This window comes from Armigeres subalbatus, chromosome 3 (genome assembly GCF_024139115.2).
Source record: "Armigeres subalbatus isolate Guangzhou_Male chromosome 3, GZ_Asu_2, whole genome shotgun sequence".
NCBI classification, from domain to species: Eukaryota; Metazoa; Arthropoda; class Insecta; order Diptera; family Culicidae; genus Armigeres; species Armigeres subalbatus.
Genome location: NC_085141.1, coordinates 15,152,389 through 15,167,959, shown reverse-complemented (window position 1 = coordinate 15,167,959; position 15,571 = coordinate 15,152,389). Strand labels below are relative to the sequence as shown.

General features: G+C 38.5%; 1 protein-coding gene across 1 annotated transcript; it reads right to left on the bottom strand.

Annotated features, from left to right (window-relative positions):
* Positions 1-667: 667 nt before the first annotated feature.
* On the bottom strand, positions 668-13,483 carry LOC134220126 (inosine-uridine preferring nucleoside hydrolase-like). The gene is made up of 3 exons (XM_062699117.1): positions 13,338-13,483; positions 1,384-1,824; positions 668-1,327 (listed from the first exon to the last, which is right to left on the bottom strand). The coding sequence occupies exons 2-3, from the start codon at positions 1,822-1,824 to the stop codon at positions 716-718; spliced, it is 1,053 nt and encodes a 350-aa protein (XP_062555101.1). The 5' UTR covers positions 13,338-13,483; the 3' UTR covers positions 668-715.
* Between the last annotated feature and the right edge of the window lie 2,088 nt (positions 13,484-15,571).

The window sequence follows — 15,571 nt, the reverse complement described above, 5'->3', positions numbered from 1 at the left end:
TTTCTTTTCATAGTTTCGCGGTATTCGTTACAGATTTGAACACATTTCCAGCGGACACGGAAATCGAGCAACATGCAAATCGAACCCCCAACACATTTTCAATTGAACATCGTTAGGAAAAGTGACCATCATCTGTCAAACATGACTTCTTTCTCTGTCCCGTGTCGCTTTATTCAGCTCTGACAAGGGTTCTCGACCATTCTCATTCGATAGCCATCAGGAAAACCCCAACTCCACCTTCAACTGGAGGAAATACAAACCATGCTGCCCATGTCCGTCCTTTCGACTTGAATAACAATGGGAACGTAAAGAAGTTGGTATTTCGCATTGATGAGACCGAAGTGGAGGGGAACCTTTCCCGAGAACGATCGTATCCATTTCACCAGGCACAAGAAATCTTTCTTCGCCTGATAGGAAAATTTACATAAGAGTGCCCACATGTTTGAGGAAGCAATCATTGGAACGGGGGCTGATGAAATTTGGAATGAATAAATCTGATTCGGTTGAATGCGGCTGGTTAGAGCTGGGAGAAATCCAGTCAGCAAAGGAGGGACCCATCGATCCTTGACCACATTCTTGTCCGCATTGTTTTGTATTCTGAATCTCAAGATTGGGTTGGTTTGGGAATGGTTCTTCAACTCTGATATCACTTGGAATGTTCTTTTCTTTGAATTTGATTGGAAGCTGTTGTGAATCAGAGTTTGTATTAAATTTATCAACATCGCCGGACATTCCTCTCACAAGGCTCCCTGTTCAAGTCTACCACCATCTGTTTAAGTGCATCTTCGTCAATTTCGTCGATAATATTTACGTTGAATTGATGCTCACGATCCTCCCGGTATAAAATTCCCAGCATGCCACGAGTAATTCTTCCAGAAAGTTCCACATCTGCCTTATAGCGATTTTCCAGATTTATTAGGCAGCTATCGAGCAAAACTGCAGCCGCATACATGTCGCAAGGGGTCCAACTACTGATATTTGCGTAAACCACCGACTCTACTTCATTCAATATCTGAACAGCCCTGTTTCTGGGTTGTTTGAAGACTTCAAATCTCCATTCGATCGGAAATATTCTTTCCAAATCCAGTACCGTTTCCCATGGTACAATGTTCAACATCGTTGGTGCATTGTTTACCACAATGTTGGCGGCTTCGGGGTCCGTCAAGAAGTTAAATTCCGCTGCGTAAGCTGTGTTACCAACACCGTACCTGTTCCCTCCTAAGATATATATTTGGGCAATATCTTTTTTCGCGTGGGGGAACATTTTGAACAACATTGCCAGATTGGTCAACGGTCCCAAGCAAAGAATCGTTATTTCACCTGGATACTGAAAAACGAAATGAATTAATCTGAATCTGGGTCACAATTGGTGCCATTACTCACCCTTCGAATCAATTGGTACATCTTCATCACGGCATGCTCATCCGGAATATCCGTCAAATCCGGTTCGCCATCGAATACCACATCACCGAATCCATCTTCACCCCAGAAGTACCCATTGTCGTCCCTCGCAGGAGCCGGCGTTATGAGTCGCTCACTAGTGCCACGAAACAAGGGAACATCCCGCCGGTTTAAGCTATCCAAAATTCGCGCAGCATTCCTAACGGAGTTCTCCAAGTCGGTGTTCCCATACGTACACGTAATGGCCTCCACCGAAACGTTGAACTGGTTTTCGTTCATCAGAAGCATTAGCAAGGCCCACGCATCGTCACCGCCGCCATCCTGATCGACGATGATCCTGCGTCGCTGGTCCGTAGTGGAGCACGGGAAGCAAATGACGGCTATGGTCTGAGCCAGGAGTAAAAGACCCACCGAGTGTAGCATCTATTGAGAGATTTTGAGATGCAAGGAGTGAAATTGAAGAATAGGGAAAGGAAACGTAAGAAAAGAGGCGAAGGGAGAGAAGTGAATAGTGTGGATACTACTCAGAATAAAGTTTTTTCGGCATACATTTTTGGGCATCTATTAAGTCCTTGGAGGAAGGGCTAAAGATCTAGACGCGTTAGGAAAGGTCAATCAAACTGTTTTAAATGTGGTACATGCCCTTTTGGATGTGTAGAATAGAATAAATCAACGGGAGAGGTTCTTTCTCAGTGATCCAAGAAATCCCCGGAGTTAGGTCTTAAGATCTACATACACGTATAACTTAAGATCAATCGAACTGTTTATATTATGTAACATGCCCACTTGGATGTATCCAGTTTTGCCTTTCTCGTATACAAAGTATACGTAAAGGCTATAGGATCACTCCAAAACCGAACTTTTGATAGAAGGCTCGGAGACCCATAGTGTTATATACCAATCGACTCAGTTCGACGAATTGAGGTGATGTCTGTATGTGTGTATGTATGTGTGTGTGTGTGTGTACAAAAATGTGAGACACACTTTTTGGTACTTAGCATTATTCGATTTGCTCGCAACAAGTTGCAGTCGACGCGGATTGCGGTCTAGTTGTTTCCTATTGAAAATTGTCCCGATCGGTCATTGCGTTCCAAAGTTATTGAAAAAACATTGTTTTTCTACCAAGGGTCCCCCCTTGGGAATTTTTTTTTGAAAAACGAAAAAAAAATTTTTTTCTTGGATTGCAGCAATGCATTCAAATGACCGCATATGCATATGAATTGATGGAAAAAGTAAAATCTATCCCCTAAAGTGCTATTTCGACCTCTCTTATGTGTTTTTCGTATTATTCTAATGCGCGAGAAAGGCACCACCAACGCTAGGTGGATTGATCTGGGTTTTTTATTATAGGATTAGATCAACTATGATAGTATTTTTGACGCTTGCTGTGTACAGATTTTATGGCGCATTTTGTGAACAGTCAAACAATTTCAGGTTATAAACAAAGTTAATTGTGGATTGTTTTGAAAATCAATAATTTTACTTCTATTTCAGGAAAACCTAGGCAAACAAACTTTTTCTTTATATTGATGCACATTATTTACTGTATGACGGATTGGTAAACTCGTTTATAAACTTTGCCACTGTAGAGAATGAGATACGCATAAAACAAATGTCTTAGTAATTTTACTCATATCATATCAATTTTCTCCGCATCGCTTCAGAAAGCTGCAGTTTTAAGGTTGATCTGATCTGAGTGTCGAGCTCCCACATTTGAGAATTGCGGATTTACAATGACAACTTTTATCGCTCGCAAAACTATTTTGTCTGACCTGGTTTCTTAGCTGATCCATACATATTAAAAATGGGTACACAAATAAAACAAAATCCTGAGTTTCGTGTCAATTATTCCTCTACGAAAGGTAAATTTGCATGGATTTGATTCTCTTCCATCTTCATTGCGTCATTGTCGTTCAAAGGGTAAGTGGGATCCAGATCCAAGGAGGACGTCGAATCTAACATAGGAGTTAAGACTAAACATACGTCCTAAACTACTAATCAATATATAAATTTACGATCCGAGCAATCAAAATAAACAAAGAATTTTTTTTTTATTTTTTGACAGGAAAACTGTTTGGAATGAATCCTGGCAAACTAGATTTGTGATTTAAAACTGTACACAGCAAGTGTCAAAATAGTTCGGCCACAGTTTATTTATTATGCTTAGCGTAAAAAGCTGGATAGAACAGAATGTGTCAATGGCTGAAACTCTCGGACACCTAAAGAATCCATGGAGTTTGGGTCTTGAGATCTACACGCGTAACTAAAGATAAATCGTACTGTTTTAATTATGGTACATGCCCTTCTCGATGTGTAGAATAGAATAAGCCAACGTAAAAGATTCTGGGTCTTTTAAGAAATACCGGGAGTTAGGCCTTAAGATCTACACGAGTAATCAAAGATCATTCAAACTGTTTTAAAAATGGTACATGTCTTTTTGGATGGGTAGAATAGAATGTGTCTATGTCAGAGTTTCTCGGTCATCCAAAATATAATTGGAGTAAGGCTTTTTATACGATTATTTGAAGATCAATTGGATTGGTTTTGGATATGGTACATGTTTATTTGTGAGATATAGAATAGAAAACGTTCACAGCTTAGAATCTTTGTCATCCAAGAAAACCTTGGAATATGCACTCAAGATCAACCGTAGCTAAAGATAAAATTGATTTTTTTAAATGTGGTATATGTTCTTTTCTATCAACGGTCATCCAACAACATCCCTGGAGTAAGGTCTACAGATATTCATAAGTAGCCAAAGATAAACCGGAGGATTTTGAATACGGTTCATGCTCGGTTGATGTAAAGAATAAAATGTGTCAACGGCAGAGGTTCTTGGTCATCCAAGAAATCCCAGGAAATAGGCCTTAAGATCGACACGATTAACCGAAGATCAATCGGATTTTGTATGCCCTTTGTGACACATAGAATAAAATGAGTTCACACCTTAGTATCTTGACCATCCAAGAGATTCCATTCCCACTCACGAAAAATAAATCAATCGATTTTAAATGTCATCGGTGATCCAACATAAACCTGAAGTAAGGCCTCAGTTGTGCTGAAGCCTTTGCTGCGTCCGGATGTGCTCGTACTGAGCACCACAATCGATATTCAATTTCTTTTCATCGTGAACATGGTGACACTTCGTGAAAATACATTCAAAGTGGATTTCCGAGATTTCGAGAAACGTCCGAGTTATGAAGATGTGCATAATTTCATCTTCCGTACTCTTGGCTTACGGCCAAAACAGATTCAACGCTTGCAAATGAATCATATTCAGTGCTGTGTGCATGTAAAATGCGACAAACTCGAAACAGCTCAAATGGTGGTTGAGCTACACAATGACCGTCACGAGCTCGAGGTGAATGGGAAGCGGTACAAAGTGCGCCTTACGATGGATGACAGCAGAGTGGAAATTAAAATACACGATCTGTCTGAAAACGTGACAAATACCGACATTACATCATATTTACAGCAGTATGGCGAAGTCTTCAGTGTTGAGGAAGCTGTATGGGGTAAAACTTTCGCTGGAAGAGGAATTCCTTCAGGTGTACGGGTTGTTCAAATGACATTGAAAGAACACCTGAAATCATATGTCACAATAAAAAGTGAACAAACTTACCTACCTTATAACTCGCAGCCAGCCACATGTCGGCATTGTACGAATTTAGTTCATATCGGCAAAACTTGTTCCATGAACAAAAAGCTCTTGGCGCAAACTAGTGCCAATCAAGCAGCTATTTTGGATAACACACCCCCCAGTGGCCCTATTGTTCAAAAGAACGTAGGGAATAAAAATAAAATCGACCGTCAACTGCAGCAGCAACCAACGCTTCGGCAACAGCAAACGAAACGAACAGCGGTGCAAAGCGACACGACAACTGCGAGATCGCCGCCTAGGAAGAAAGTGAATAAAAAATCCGAACAACCCGCTATGGAACGACCCGTAGTAATGCAAAATGACCTTTCAACCGATGAAGCTGGAATGGAGACGTCAGAAGAAGAACCGGAGTACGATGAGAATCCTGAAAAATGGATTGATTGGCTTCAGAAAAAACAAGTTCGTGATAAAAGAAAACGATCAATAATGTTGAGAAATATTAAATGAATTGTATTTTATTGATATTTAGATTTAATTCGATTAATAGAGATGAGCCAGCCTAGGGCTGAAAATCTCTTTAATAAAGACAAAAAAAAAAAAAAGTAAGGCCTTAAAATCTACATGCGTAGCAAAAGATAATTCTATGCATCACAAAGGGCATGTACCACATTTGAAGAGGTCAAACGCAAAGGGGTGTAAGTGACAAAAACTTAGTTTTGAGAAAAATGGGTGCAAAGTTTTTCAATATTTTTTTTCGTTTGACACACATTGTATGAAGGTTAAAAAAATACTAATTTTCTGTGAATTTTCTAACAACATACAAACTATATCATCATATAGCCGCAAAGCTCTAGAACCAAAGATTTTTTGCCATAGTGAACTCAATTTTGACAAAAATTGCACTTACATTCCTCTGCTCCTAACCCCCTAATTTGATTTGAAATAATCCAATTGACCTGTGGCTACGAAGCATAAGCATTTGGAATAAGGTCATTTGGCATAAGGTCATTTGGCAAAAAGGCCATTTGGCATAATTTTGAACTGCACCAAAAAAGTGGGTTATTTGGCATAATTTGGAACTGTTAAAGGGAAAGGGTTATTTGATGTATTTTTTCACATAGTTGGAGTAGATCGGGGATGTGTTCTGATAGATTTAGACTGATGATAGACATTTTTAGGAAGGACTGACAAACAATGTGGCACACAGATAAAAATATGTTGTGATTTTAAATGTATTTTCATGCACATATTTGGAGCATGCAAATAAACGTAACATTCAATCGATCTCACTATTCTTTTAAATCGAAATAAATGTAAACGGTGCTTGCTTGTAAAATTTAATCAAATTTAATATAATATCGAATGTTAATTCGTTTGATAAGATAAGCTGCAATTTTACACGTCGTTGAATTTTCAAAATTATTTGCTGTGCAGAACTACTTCCCATCAAGGGATCACATCCGTCATTGACTTATTCCAGGAAAACACCTGCATCCAAAAAAGAATCTTACTTGATTCCGGATAAACACCTACTTTTAAAGAATGGATTAAACCCAAGATTGTCTCATTCGGGAAAACACCTACTTTTAAAGAAGGAATCACATCCACCATTGCCTTACCTTGGATCAACGCCCGGGATAAAATTCACCACCTTATTCCAGGAAAATGCCTAAAACAACGCCAAGGATTAATTACATCTACCATTGCCGTATTCTGGACAAACTTCTATTTCCATAAAAAGAATCACTTTTACTTTTGAAAAAGGGATCAAATCCACCATTGCCTTATTGTGGACAAACGCCTACTTTTAAAGAATGTATCACATCCACCATTGCCTTAATTCGGACAAATGCCTACTTTTAAAGAAGGAATCACATCCAATAACCATTGCCCTGATGCGAACGTGCGCCTACTTTAGAAAAGTGATCGCATCTGCCCTTGCCTTGATTCAAGTAAGCGCCTAGTTTTAATGAAAAGATCACATCCACCTTTGCCTTAATCCAGGCAAGCGTCTGCTATTAAAGAAAGGTTCACATCTGCCATTGCCTTAATCCGAGCAAGTGCCTAATTTTAAATAAGTGATCACATCCACCATTACCTTAATCCGAGCAGGCGCCTACTTTAAAAAAGGATTGCATTCACCATTTCTTTCATCCCGGCAAGCGCCTATTTTTGAAAAAGGGATCACATCTCGCGCTTAGTTTCATAGGGGTGTAAATCTATAGATCAATTTTTCTTCGTCGATGTTTTATTTTTATAACCGAATTGCGCTAGTTTGTCGATGATTCAATGGTTTGGTGTGATAAAGATTGATTGCATCTTGCACCAGAATCAACAATCACGGTTGCAGCTTTTGAAACAATTCAGTTATTAACAACATATAAAATCGGAAATCGATCAATACAGTGATTATACAGCCCCTATGAAACTAAACGCGAGACATCCACATTTACCTTAATCCAAGCAAGCGTCTACTTGTAAAGAAGGGATCACATACACCACAGTCTTGAACCGAAAAAACGCCTACTTTTAAAAAAAGGATCACATTCACAATTGCCTTAATCCGGGTGAGCGCCTACTTATAAAGAAAGGGGCATTCTGCCATCATCTGAAGTCGGCCAGACGCTTTTTTTAGAATAGATCACATCCACAATTGCCTTTATCCGGGAAGCGCTTACTTTTTGAAAAAAAAAATTGCATCCACCATTTCCTTAATCCGGGCAAGCGCTTATTTTTAAAGAAGGGATCACATCCATCTTTGCCTTAACCCGGGCAAACGCCAACTTTTAAAGAAGGAATTACATCAACCATTGCATCAAACCGGGTAAGCGCTTACTTTAAAAAAGGGATCCTATCCACCATTGCCTGAACCAGGGCAAACGCATCCCAATGGATACTTTATTTCCAATGGAGAGATAACATTTATCATTGCTTCATCTCGGCTAATCGAAAGGATTATGTCTTTTTAATATTATTATCTGTACTATATTCACCATTTCGGGTTCCTTTCAGGGCTACGGCTACGACTATAGATCTTAAGGCCTTATTCCAGGGATTTCTCGACAGCCAACCACTCATACTGTGCACACATTCTATTCTATGCATCACAAATGGCATGTGCCATATTTGAAAAAAATCAATTGATCTTTGGGTATGCATGTTGATCTAAAGGTCTTATTCAAGAGATTTCTGGAACGGCCAAGAACCTATGCTTGGAACGCGTTATATTCTATGTGTCACAAAAGACAATACAATTGATCAACCAGGAGATGGTAGATTTTAATACAGTTCTGCATAAGAACCTTACAGAAACTGTATAATAATTGGGCATATACAATTCTGTAAGCTTTTTATACAAATATTGTATTAAAATAATACAGATTTGTATTATTTTAATACAATATTTGTATAAAAAGCTTACAGAATTGTATATGCCCAGATTTCATACAATAATTGTCAGATTTGCTTTTTGGGTGTAGATCTGAAGGCTAGAGTTTCCATTTCCCGGCCATTTTCGTTGTCCCGGGATTCGGGATGAACTTGTTCGTATATCCCGGGAAATCCCAGGATTTTTCGATGTTTCCTTAGAAAACTTATTTTTTTTATTTAGAAACTATTTTATTCAATGGTGTAAAGGTGTAAAGGTGAAAAGTTCATATTTTAGAAAGGCCAGATAATACAGATTTCAAATTGGAACTCAATTCAATTCTAATTTGAATCGATTCTTTCGAAAAAAAAACGACTTCAAGAAGCAAATAATATTCACGTTTTTCTCGGAAGGTAGAGTACCCTTTTGGAATATATGATCGCCGAGTCCAAGAAGAAGGGTTCGCTGGCGGTTGAAGTCGGCTTGACTGTTTGCATTGTTTTGAATTAGCATTGGGTTTAGACAGTTGCTGGGATTGCATTCAATACCCTGGTGACGAAAGATGGAAGATGCGCAGTAGAATCGTACTGAGCCCATAACCTATATGGGAGCCCCCTCACAAAGAAAACACAATACTAGAGTATCCTCCAACCCATGGCACGAATGCACCTTTCTGGTGTAAAATGTCAATAATAAACAAACAAACAAATATCCAACCCATGGCAGGCTACTAATTGATACTTTTGCCAAGAGCTGCAGCTCTTCCTAATCTTGTTGTTAATCGTTAATTTATCGTTATCGCCGATAAAGTTAATTGTGTTCAACGTAATCGTTTGCTGTGATAAAGATGAATCAACTCAATTGAATCATTTGTTTGAGAAACTGCATAAGTCCATTTTACACTATTTCGAGAAAACAACAAAAAACTGTTTTTGAACAAACTTGCATCGAATCTTTCGATTTCTTCGATACAGATCAATAGTTTTTGGCAGAACTCAACCCCCTGGGACACTTTCAGTGCAAAAAATGTAAGCAGTACTCCACAATTGCTCTTCAAAGTACGTGGACATATGTAGTTTCTCAAACAAACGAAAATTTTTTCATACATTCCTGAACAAAAATTTTTTTTTCGTATTTTTTGCCAGAATACGTATTTTTGGACGAGGATTCAGAATATATAAAAATCTCATTTACATATGCAGTTTCTCAAACAAATGGTTCAATTATTATCGGAGTTCAAGAATTTAACGTAAGTTAACTCGATAATTCAACGATAATGGAGTTAATAGATTACGCGATTAAAGTTGGTATATAATTTTGACAGAAGCCGAGAATTGAACAAATTGATTGTTGGTTTTGATCGAAGCGATACACCAAAAAATTAGGCAGAGCATCGGGGTCGGACCGCTTATACTTGCGCATTTGCTGGAAAGTGTGTTGTACGAACGTCGATTGGAAAGACATGAATTGGGTCAAGAATTGTTTTGGAGGCAAGAAGTTCAGGAAGACTGACTCAATGTTGGGCGACGCGAGGAGATTAGCAAGGCGAATATCAGCTAGTGTACACAACCTCACTGTAGACGGGAGATGGGTAGGAAGCAGGCGCCAAATAGATATAGCTGATCTTGTACTGTAGATACTTGTCGTTTAATTAATAGAGAGCTATAGCTGCTGGAAAAAGTATCAATCAGTAGCCCTCCATTGAGTGGTATAGGGGAATCTACTATTTTTTGTGAAGGTGATCTATTAACTATCTCCTTTTATTTTCATGTCTGTTCCTCTCTTACTAATTTAATAATAAGATGATATCGATTGTGCATCACAAAGAACCTTGGCTCCGTATACATGCCTGAGCCTACCAAATAAACGAACTTGGAAAAAAATCATGTCTGATGGGAGGTATAAAAATATGATATGAGTTTTTCACCTAAGTTGGGTTTCGCGTTCGCGTTCGCGTTCGTACGCGATGCGACAGTCGCGACGTGATTCTATCGCTTGGCGACAGCGATTCTGTCGCCGTTAATATGGAAGCGTAAATAGAACATTGCCTGCAGCGACCCAACGATAGAATCGCGGTGACTAGTTGTCGCCGTCGCAGCGATTAAATCGCTTAGGTCTGGGGGAGCCTTTGGAAGAAAAATTAAACTGTTTGCGACCCGGAAATGAAACAGTATTTTTTGTCCCGGGATTTTCGGGATTTCAAAAACAATATCCCGGGAATCGGGAGATCCCGAATTTTCCTAAATCCCGGGATTTTATGTCCTGGGATGTCCTGGGATGGAAACTCTACTGAAGGCCTTATTCTAGGGATTTCTTGGACGGCCAAGAACCCATACTGTGAATACATTCTATTCTATGCATCACAAAAGGCATATCCCTAGGAACATTTTGGTTTTATACTGATTTTAGTCATACTCCTGTAGAGTTGATTATGATTTTCTAGAGCTTTAAAATATTTAAAATTTTACTCGGGGTGCAATATTTGAAACAATCCAAGATTTCTTTGGTTACGCAAGTAAACCTACAGGCCTTATTGCAGGGATTTATACGTGTCACAAAGGGTATATCTTCTTCTTCTTTTTATTGGCATTACATCCCCACAGCTTAGTGTTCATTAAGCACTTCCACAGTAATTAACTGCGAGGGTTCTAAGCCAAGTTACCATTTTTGCATTCGTATATCGTGAGGCTAACACGTTGATACTTTTATGCCCAGGGTAGTCGAGACAATTTCCAATCCGAAAATTGTCTAGACCGGCACCGGAAATCGAACCCATCTACCCTCAGCATGGCACGGCTAAGGAGGGCCCCAACACAAAGGGCATATCCATATTCAAAACAGTCCGATAGATCGATAGATCTTACTGCAAGAATTTCTTGGATGCGTGATACATAAAAATAGTTATTTGGCTCCGTAATGCACAGGGTCACATCTGCTCACCAAATAAATCATAGAATAAAGATATCTTGTATGCACACATAGGGCCCTCCTAAGGCTATCGGTAAGATGCGCGGCAGATCCATGCTGAGGTGGCTGAGTCCGATTCCCGGTACCGGCTAGGCAAATTTCGATGTGGAATTTGTCTCGATTTCCCTGGGCATAAAAGTATCATCGTGTAAGCCTCATGATATACGAATGCAAAAATGGTAACGTACAAAACCTCGCAGTTAATAATTGTGGAAGTGCTGAATGAACACTAGGCAGCGAGCCAATGAGAAGAAGTATGCACACATCAACTTGTTACACGACAATTTAGCCAAAAAATGTATTAACATTTCATAAGCTTTCATTTGAGTGGAAATGAGAATAGGACTTTTCATTAGTTGATACTTGAATCAGTACTATAATTTCTCATTTTCAATAAAAGATGACAACACACGATATTTACATATCTGCCCCTTTCAATATCTTTAGAAACGCGAAGGATGAATGGCATGCTACAAAAATCTCAAAAAATATTTGTTCCGTGACAGGGCATGACAGTGTGCAATATCTGCTTTATTTTTGTGTTTATTACCACTTTCAACTCGATGAATTAATGAAGTATGATTAATTTATCGACTAGTCACTATTCTTCGCATATACCTCTTAAAATAACTTAGAAATTTTAATTTTAAAATAAAGCGCAACATCCTTTCATGCGAAATTGATCAAAGAACCTACGATTCTTTCATTTGGTCGCCTGAAATAGAAAAACGCGCTTTGCTCTCTGTCTTATGACGATCACGACTTTTTCCAGTACTGTACTTGATTCTTCTGTCATTTTCCTTGCTGTTAATTTACATTTGTAGGCTGGCGCGTTTTAGCTTCTGGTGGCGCGTTTCAACCCTCATGGTTTGAATTGGCACGAGGGGTTCTATGAGTGGCCAATGTCGTCCATTGCACTATACGAACAATATTTTTATTTCTCATTTGTTATTAAGACATTCAACCAGTTGAAAAAAAAACTTAGATCTTAAAATATTACATCTTGAATAAATCGGACATTGTTTCAATACAAATACCCGAACAAACGCTCATCAAAATTACTCCAAAAATAATGTCCATCCTCAAATCCCCATCCCCGGATGCAAACATCTCAATCATGGTCCATTTCTTCCATTCCCGATGAAACAAATTGGACCTAATAAGCTATAAAAATATCGTAAAATTATTCAAAACAGCAATTTATGAGCTAGACAAATATCAATTTCCCCCTTATTTCGGTTCGACCGGCAAGCGAAAAAAAAATCATGAAATGAAAATCACCATCTCACTCAATTGGTCCTCTAGAGAGAACTACAGTAGCAGCTTGGCCGAAAGAAAAGGAAACAAATTGAATTGATTTGATCTTCCTCACATCCACTTCCCCGGTCGGTCGGTCCGAGCGAGCCGTAAATCGTAAATAATTCCATTCAGCGCGCACGGCCTTTCCTCTGGCCAGTCAGTATCGACGCATTCAGATTTTTCTTCTCGGGGAGCTCATTGTAAATGCACCCCTCCGAAGTATTTTCGGTGCCGTCCAAGCTGCCTCTGCCGTCTTGTGTGTCCTTATTATCCTCACGCTCGGAGAGTTCGCTCGAGTGGAAAGTCGTGTGCCACTTTGATTTGGTTGGACGACCTTTCGAACGATGCCGATTTCGAAGGAAGATGACGAGGTTGCCTACTTAAGGGCAGGTTATTTATGCGAAATCATAAATAATAACCTTAAGTGGATGGATGATTCGACACTGGACGACGCGGGCGGAAAAGATAAAAAGTCGAATGTCGTCGGAAAAGAAGGAGTTTTGGCATGGAAATGCATGCTTATTGGATCATAACAAATTGAAGAAGGCATACAAAGCTGCTTCATCTATTCCAGCACAGTAATAATAAGTCCGGTTTTCAATTTTATTTGCATGTAGAGCACATTGTTGCCATTATCCAAGGGCACACTGTAATAAATTTATTCTTTTTCGGAACCATCGGTAGCGATGTCGACAAACTCACCTGCTTCTGCGCCTTTGCGCTAATTAATCGCACGATAACACTCAGCGCGCCGCCTTCAGCAACCGACTTCCAACAAATGAGCTCGAATGGTTCCAATCGCGGTATTGATATACATGCTAACGAATGCAGGAAAACAAGCCACCGCAATATGGGTTCTATCAGTTGAATGTTTCGCGGTAGCTAGAAGCAAATTCCCGATGATTAGCAAATTATTTTAGTGTCTTTTTAGTGGAATGTCTTCGAGACGGGTTAGTAGTATTCCATTTAATGGCGCCAGTTGAACATCAATTGAAGGAATCAAACGGAATAGTAACATGTCCTTTTGTAACAACAAGTGAGGAATTCCCTATTAGCGAATTATAAGTGAACGACATTTTGAGCACAATTGAATCATTTGTTTGAGAAACTGCATAAGTCCATTTTACACTATTTCGAGAAAACAACAAAAAACTGTTTTTGAACAAATTTGCACTGAATCTTTCGATTTCTTCGATACAGATCAATAGTTTTTGGCAAAACTCAACACCCTGGGGCACTTTCAGTGCAAAAAATGTAAGCAGTACTCCACAATTGCTCTTCAAAGTACGTGGACATATGAAGTTTCTCAAATAAACGAAATTTTTTTCATACATTCCTGAACAAAAATTTTTTTTTTCGTGTTTTTTGCCAGAATATGTATTTTTGAACGAGGATTCAGAATATGGGTCATTCCATACCAAGTGACCGAACCACTTGTAATCGACTTTCACCGATTTTAATCAAATTTCGTGGATTTGTTTATCTATCGATTATATGTAAAAATCCAAATTAATTTGATGATCGAACAACCCCTCGGCAAATGGGAGCACCCCCCGTTTTTGACGATTTGTAAAAACCTTATTTTTGAACAACTCACATCTTGGAGAGTTTTAAAGCTACAAATAACTTCTTTTTATGCTTTTTGAAGAGAATTCTTCACACTTTTTGAGAAAAATATCGATTTTTAGTAGAAGTGTTGCAAACTCTATTGATTTTGCGCTTTAAGTATAAAGTTGTATTTTTCTGCCAATGAGTATATTTTTAATTGGAAAATATTACCAGCATCGTGTTCTCCAGAAAATTTTGTATAAGAAACACTCAAAACCCCAAGGTACTATGAGCCGTTCTCGAGTTATGGAGTTCTGAATATTATATGATTCATATGGAACTTATCAATCACATAAGATTTTGTTATGCATACTGAACCTTAACCTTTTATGGAATTGCCAAGAATTCGAGGATATTGTTTTCTTCAAATAAATTGTAAAACATGTAACTTGAGCCTTTGAATAGAAAATAATGTACTTGGCAACGTAGTCACTTTGGAAGGAATAGCTTTTCTGTATTGTTGTAGAGCGTACTATTAAACTATTACTCACATAGATACTATATTATTTCACCTGCCATGGAAAGATTTTTTTAAATTTTATAAAACATTTATTAATTTCGAAAGCTCTCGGCTCATATGCCGTTGAGCGTTACGGAGCCGAAATCTTTATACTATTTTATTCTTACAAAATAACGTTAGATTAAGTGAACTGAAAGACTCGTGTTTCAATCTGGATTAGGGAATACAGTATCACAGTAGGGAAGGAGGAAACGATTGATGAAGTTCTTGTTTCATTACTGTTACGGGACATAGAAATGAAACAAGAATTTCATCACCGTTAAACAAACATTTTCTTAAAAACAACAAAGGAAAGACATACGAGAGGCAATTACGACAAAAGAAACGATATGGTTATCTAAAAAACCCTGATTAATTAACCTAGCGGTTATGGTGCCTTTCTCGTGCATTATGGAAATAGTATTTTGACCATAACTTTCGAGCCCATAATCCCAACCAGTAAAATTTTAATAGGAAACAATGGGCCAGGATTTCCCGTAAAATGCAACATGGTGCCAACAAATCGGTTAAGGGCAAGCCCCTAAAAAGTGGAGGAGACTTTTTTACGCACATACACACACATACACATACACACACAGACATCACCTCAATTCGTTAAGCTGAGTCGATTGGTATACAACACTATGGGTCTCCCGCCTTCTATAAAAAGATTGTTTTTGGAGCGAACATAAAGCCTTTCGGTGCACTTAGTGATCGAGAAAGGTAAAAATAAATTAGCTCTTAAGGAAGTAGACTTTCACTATGTAATTTTGGAAAAATAATATATGAAAAGGCAAATCATTATGTAAATGGTATTTGTACGTACATA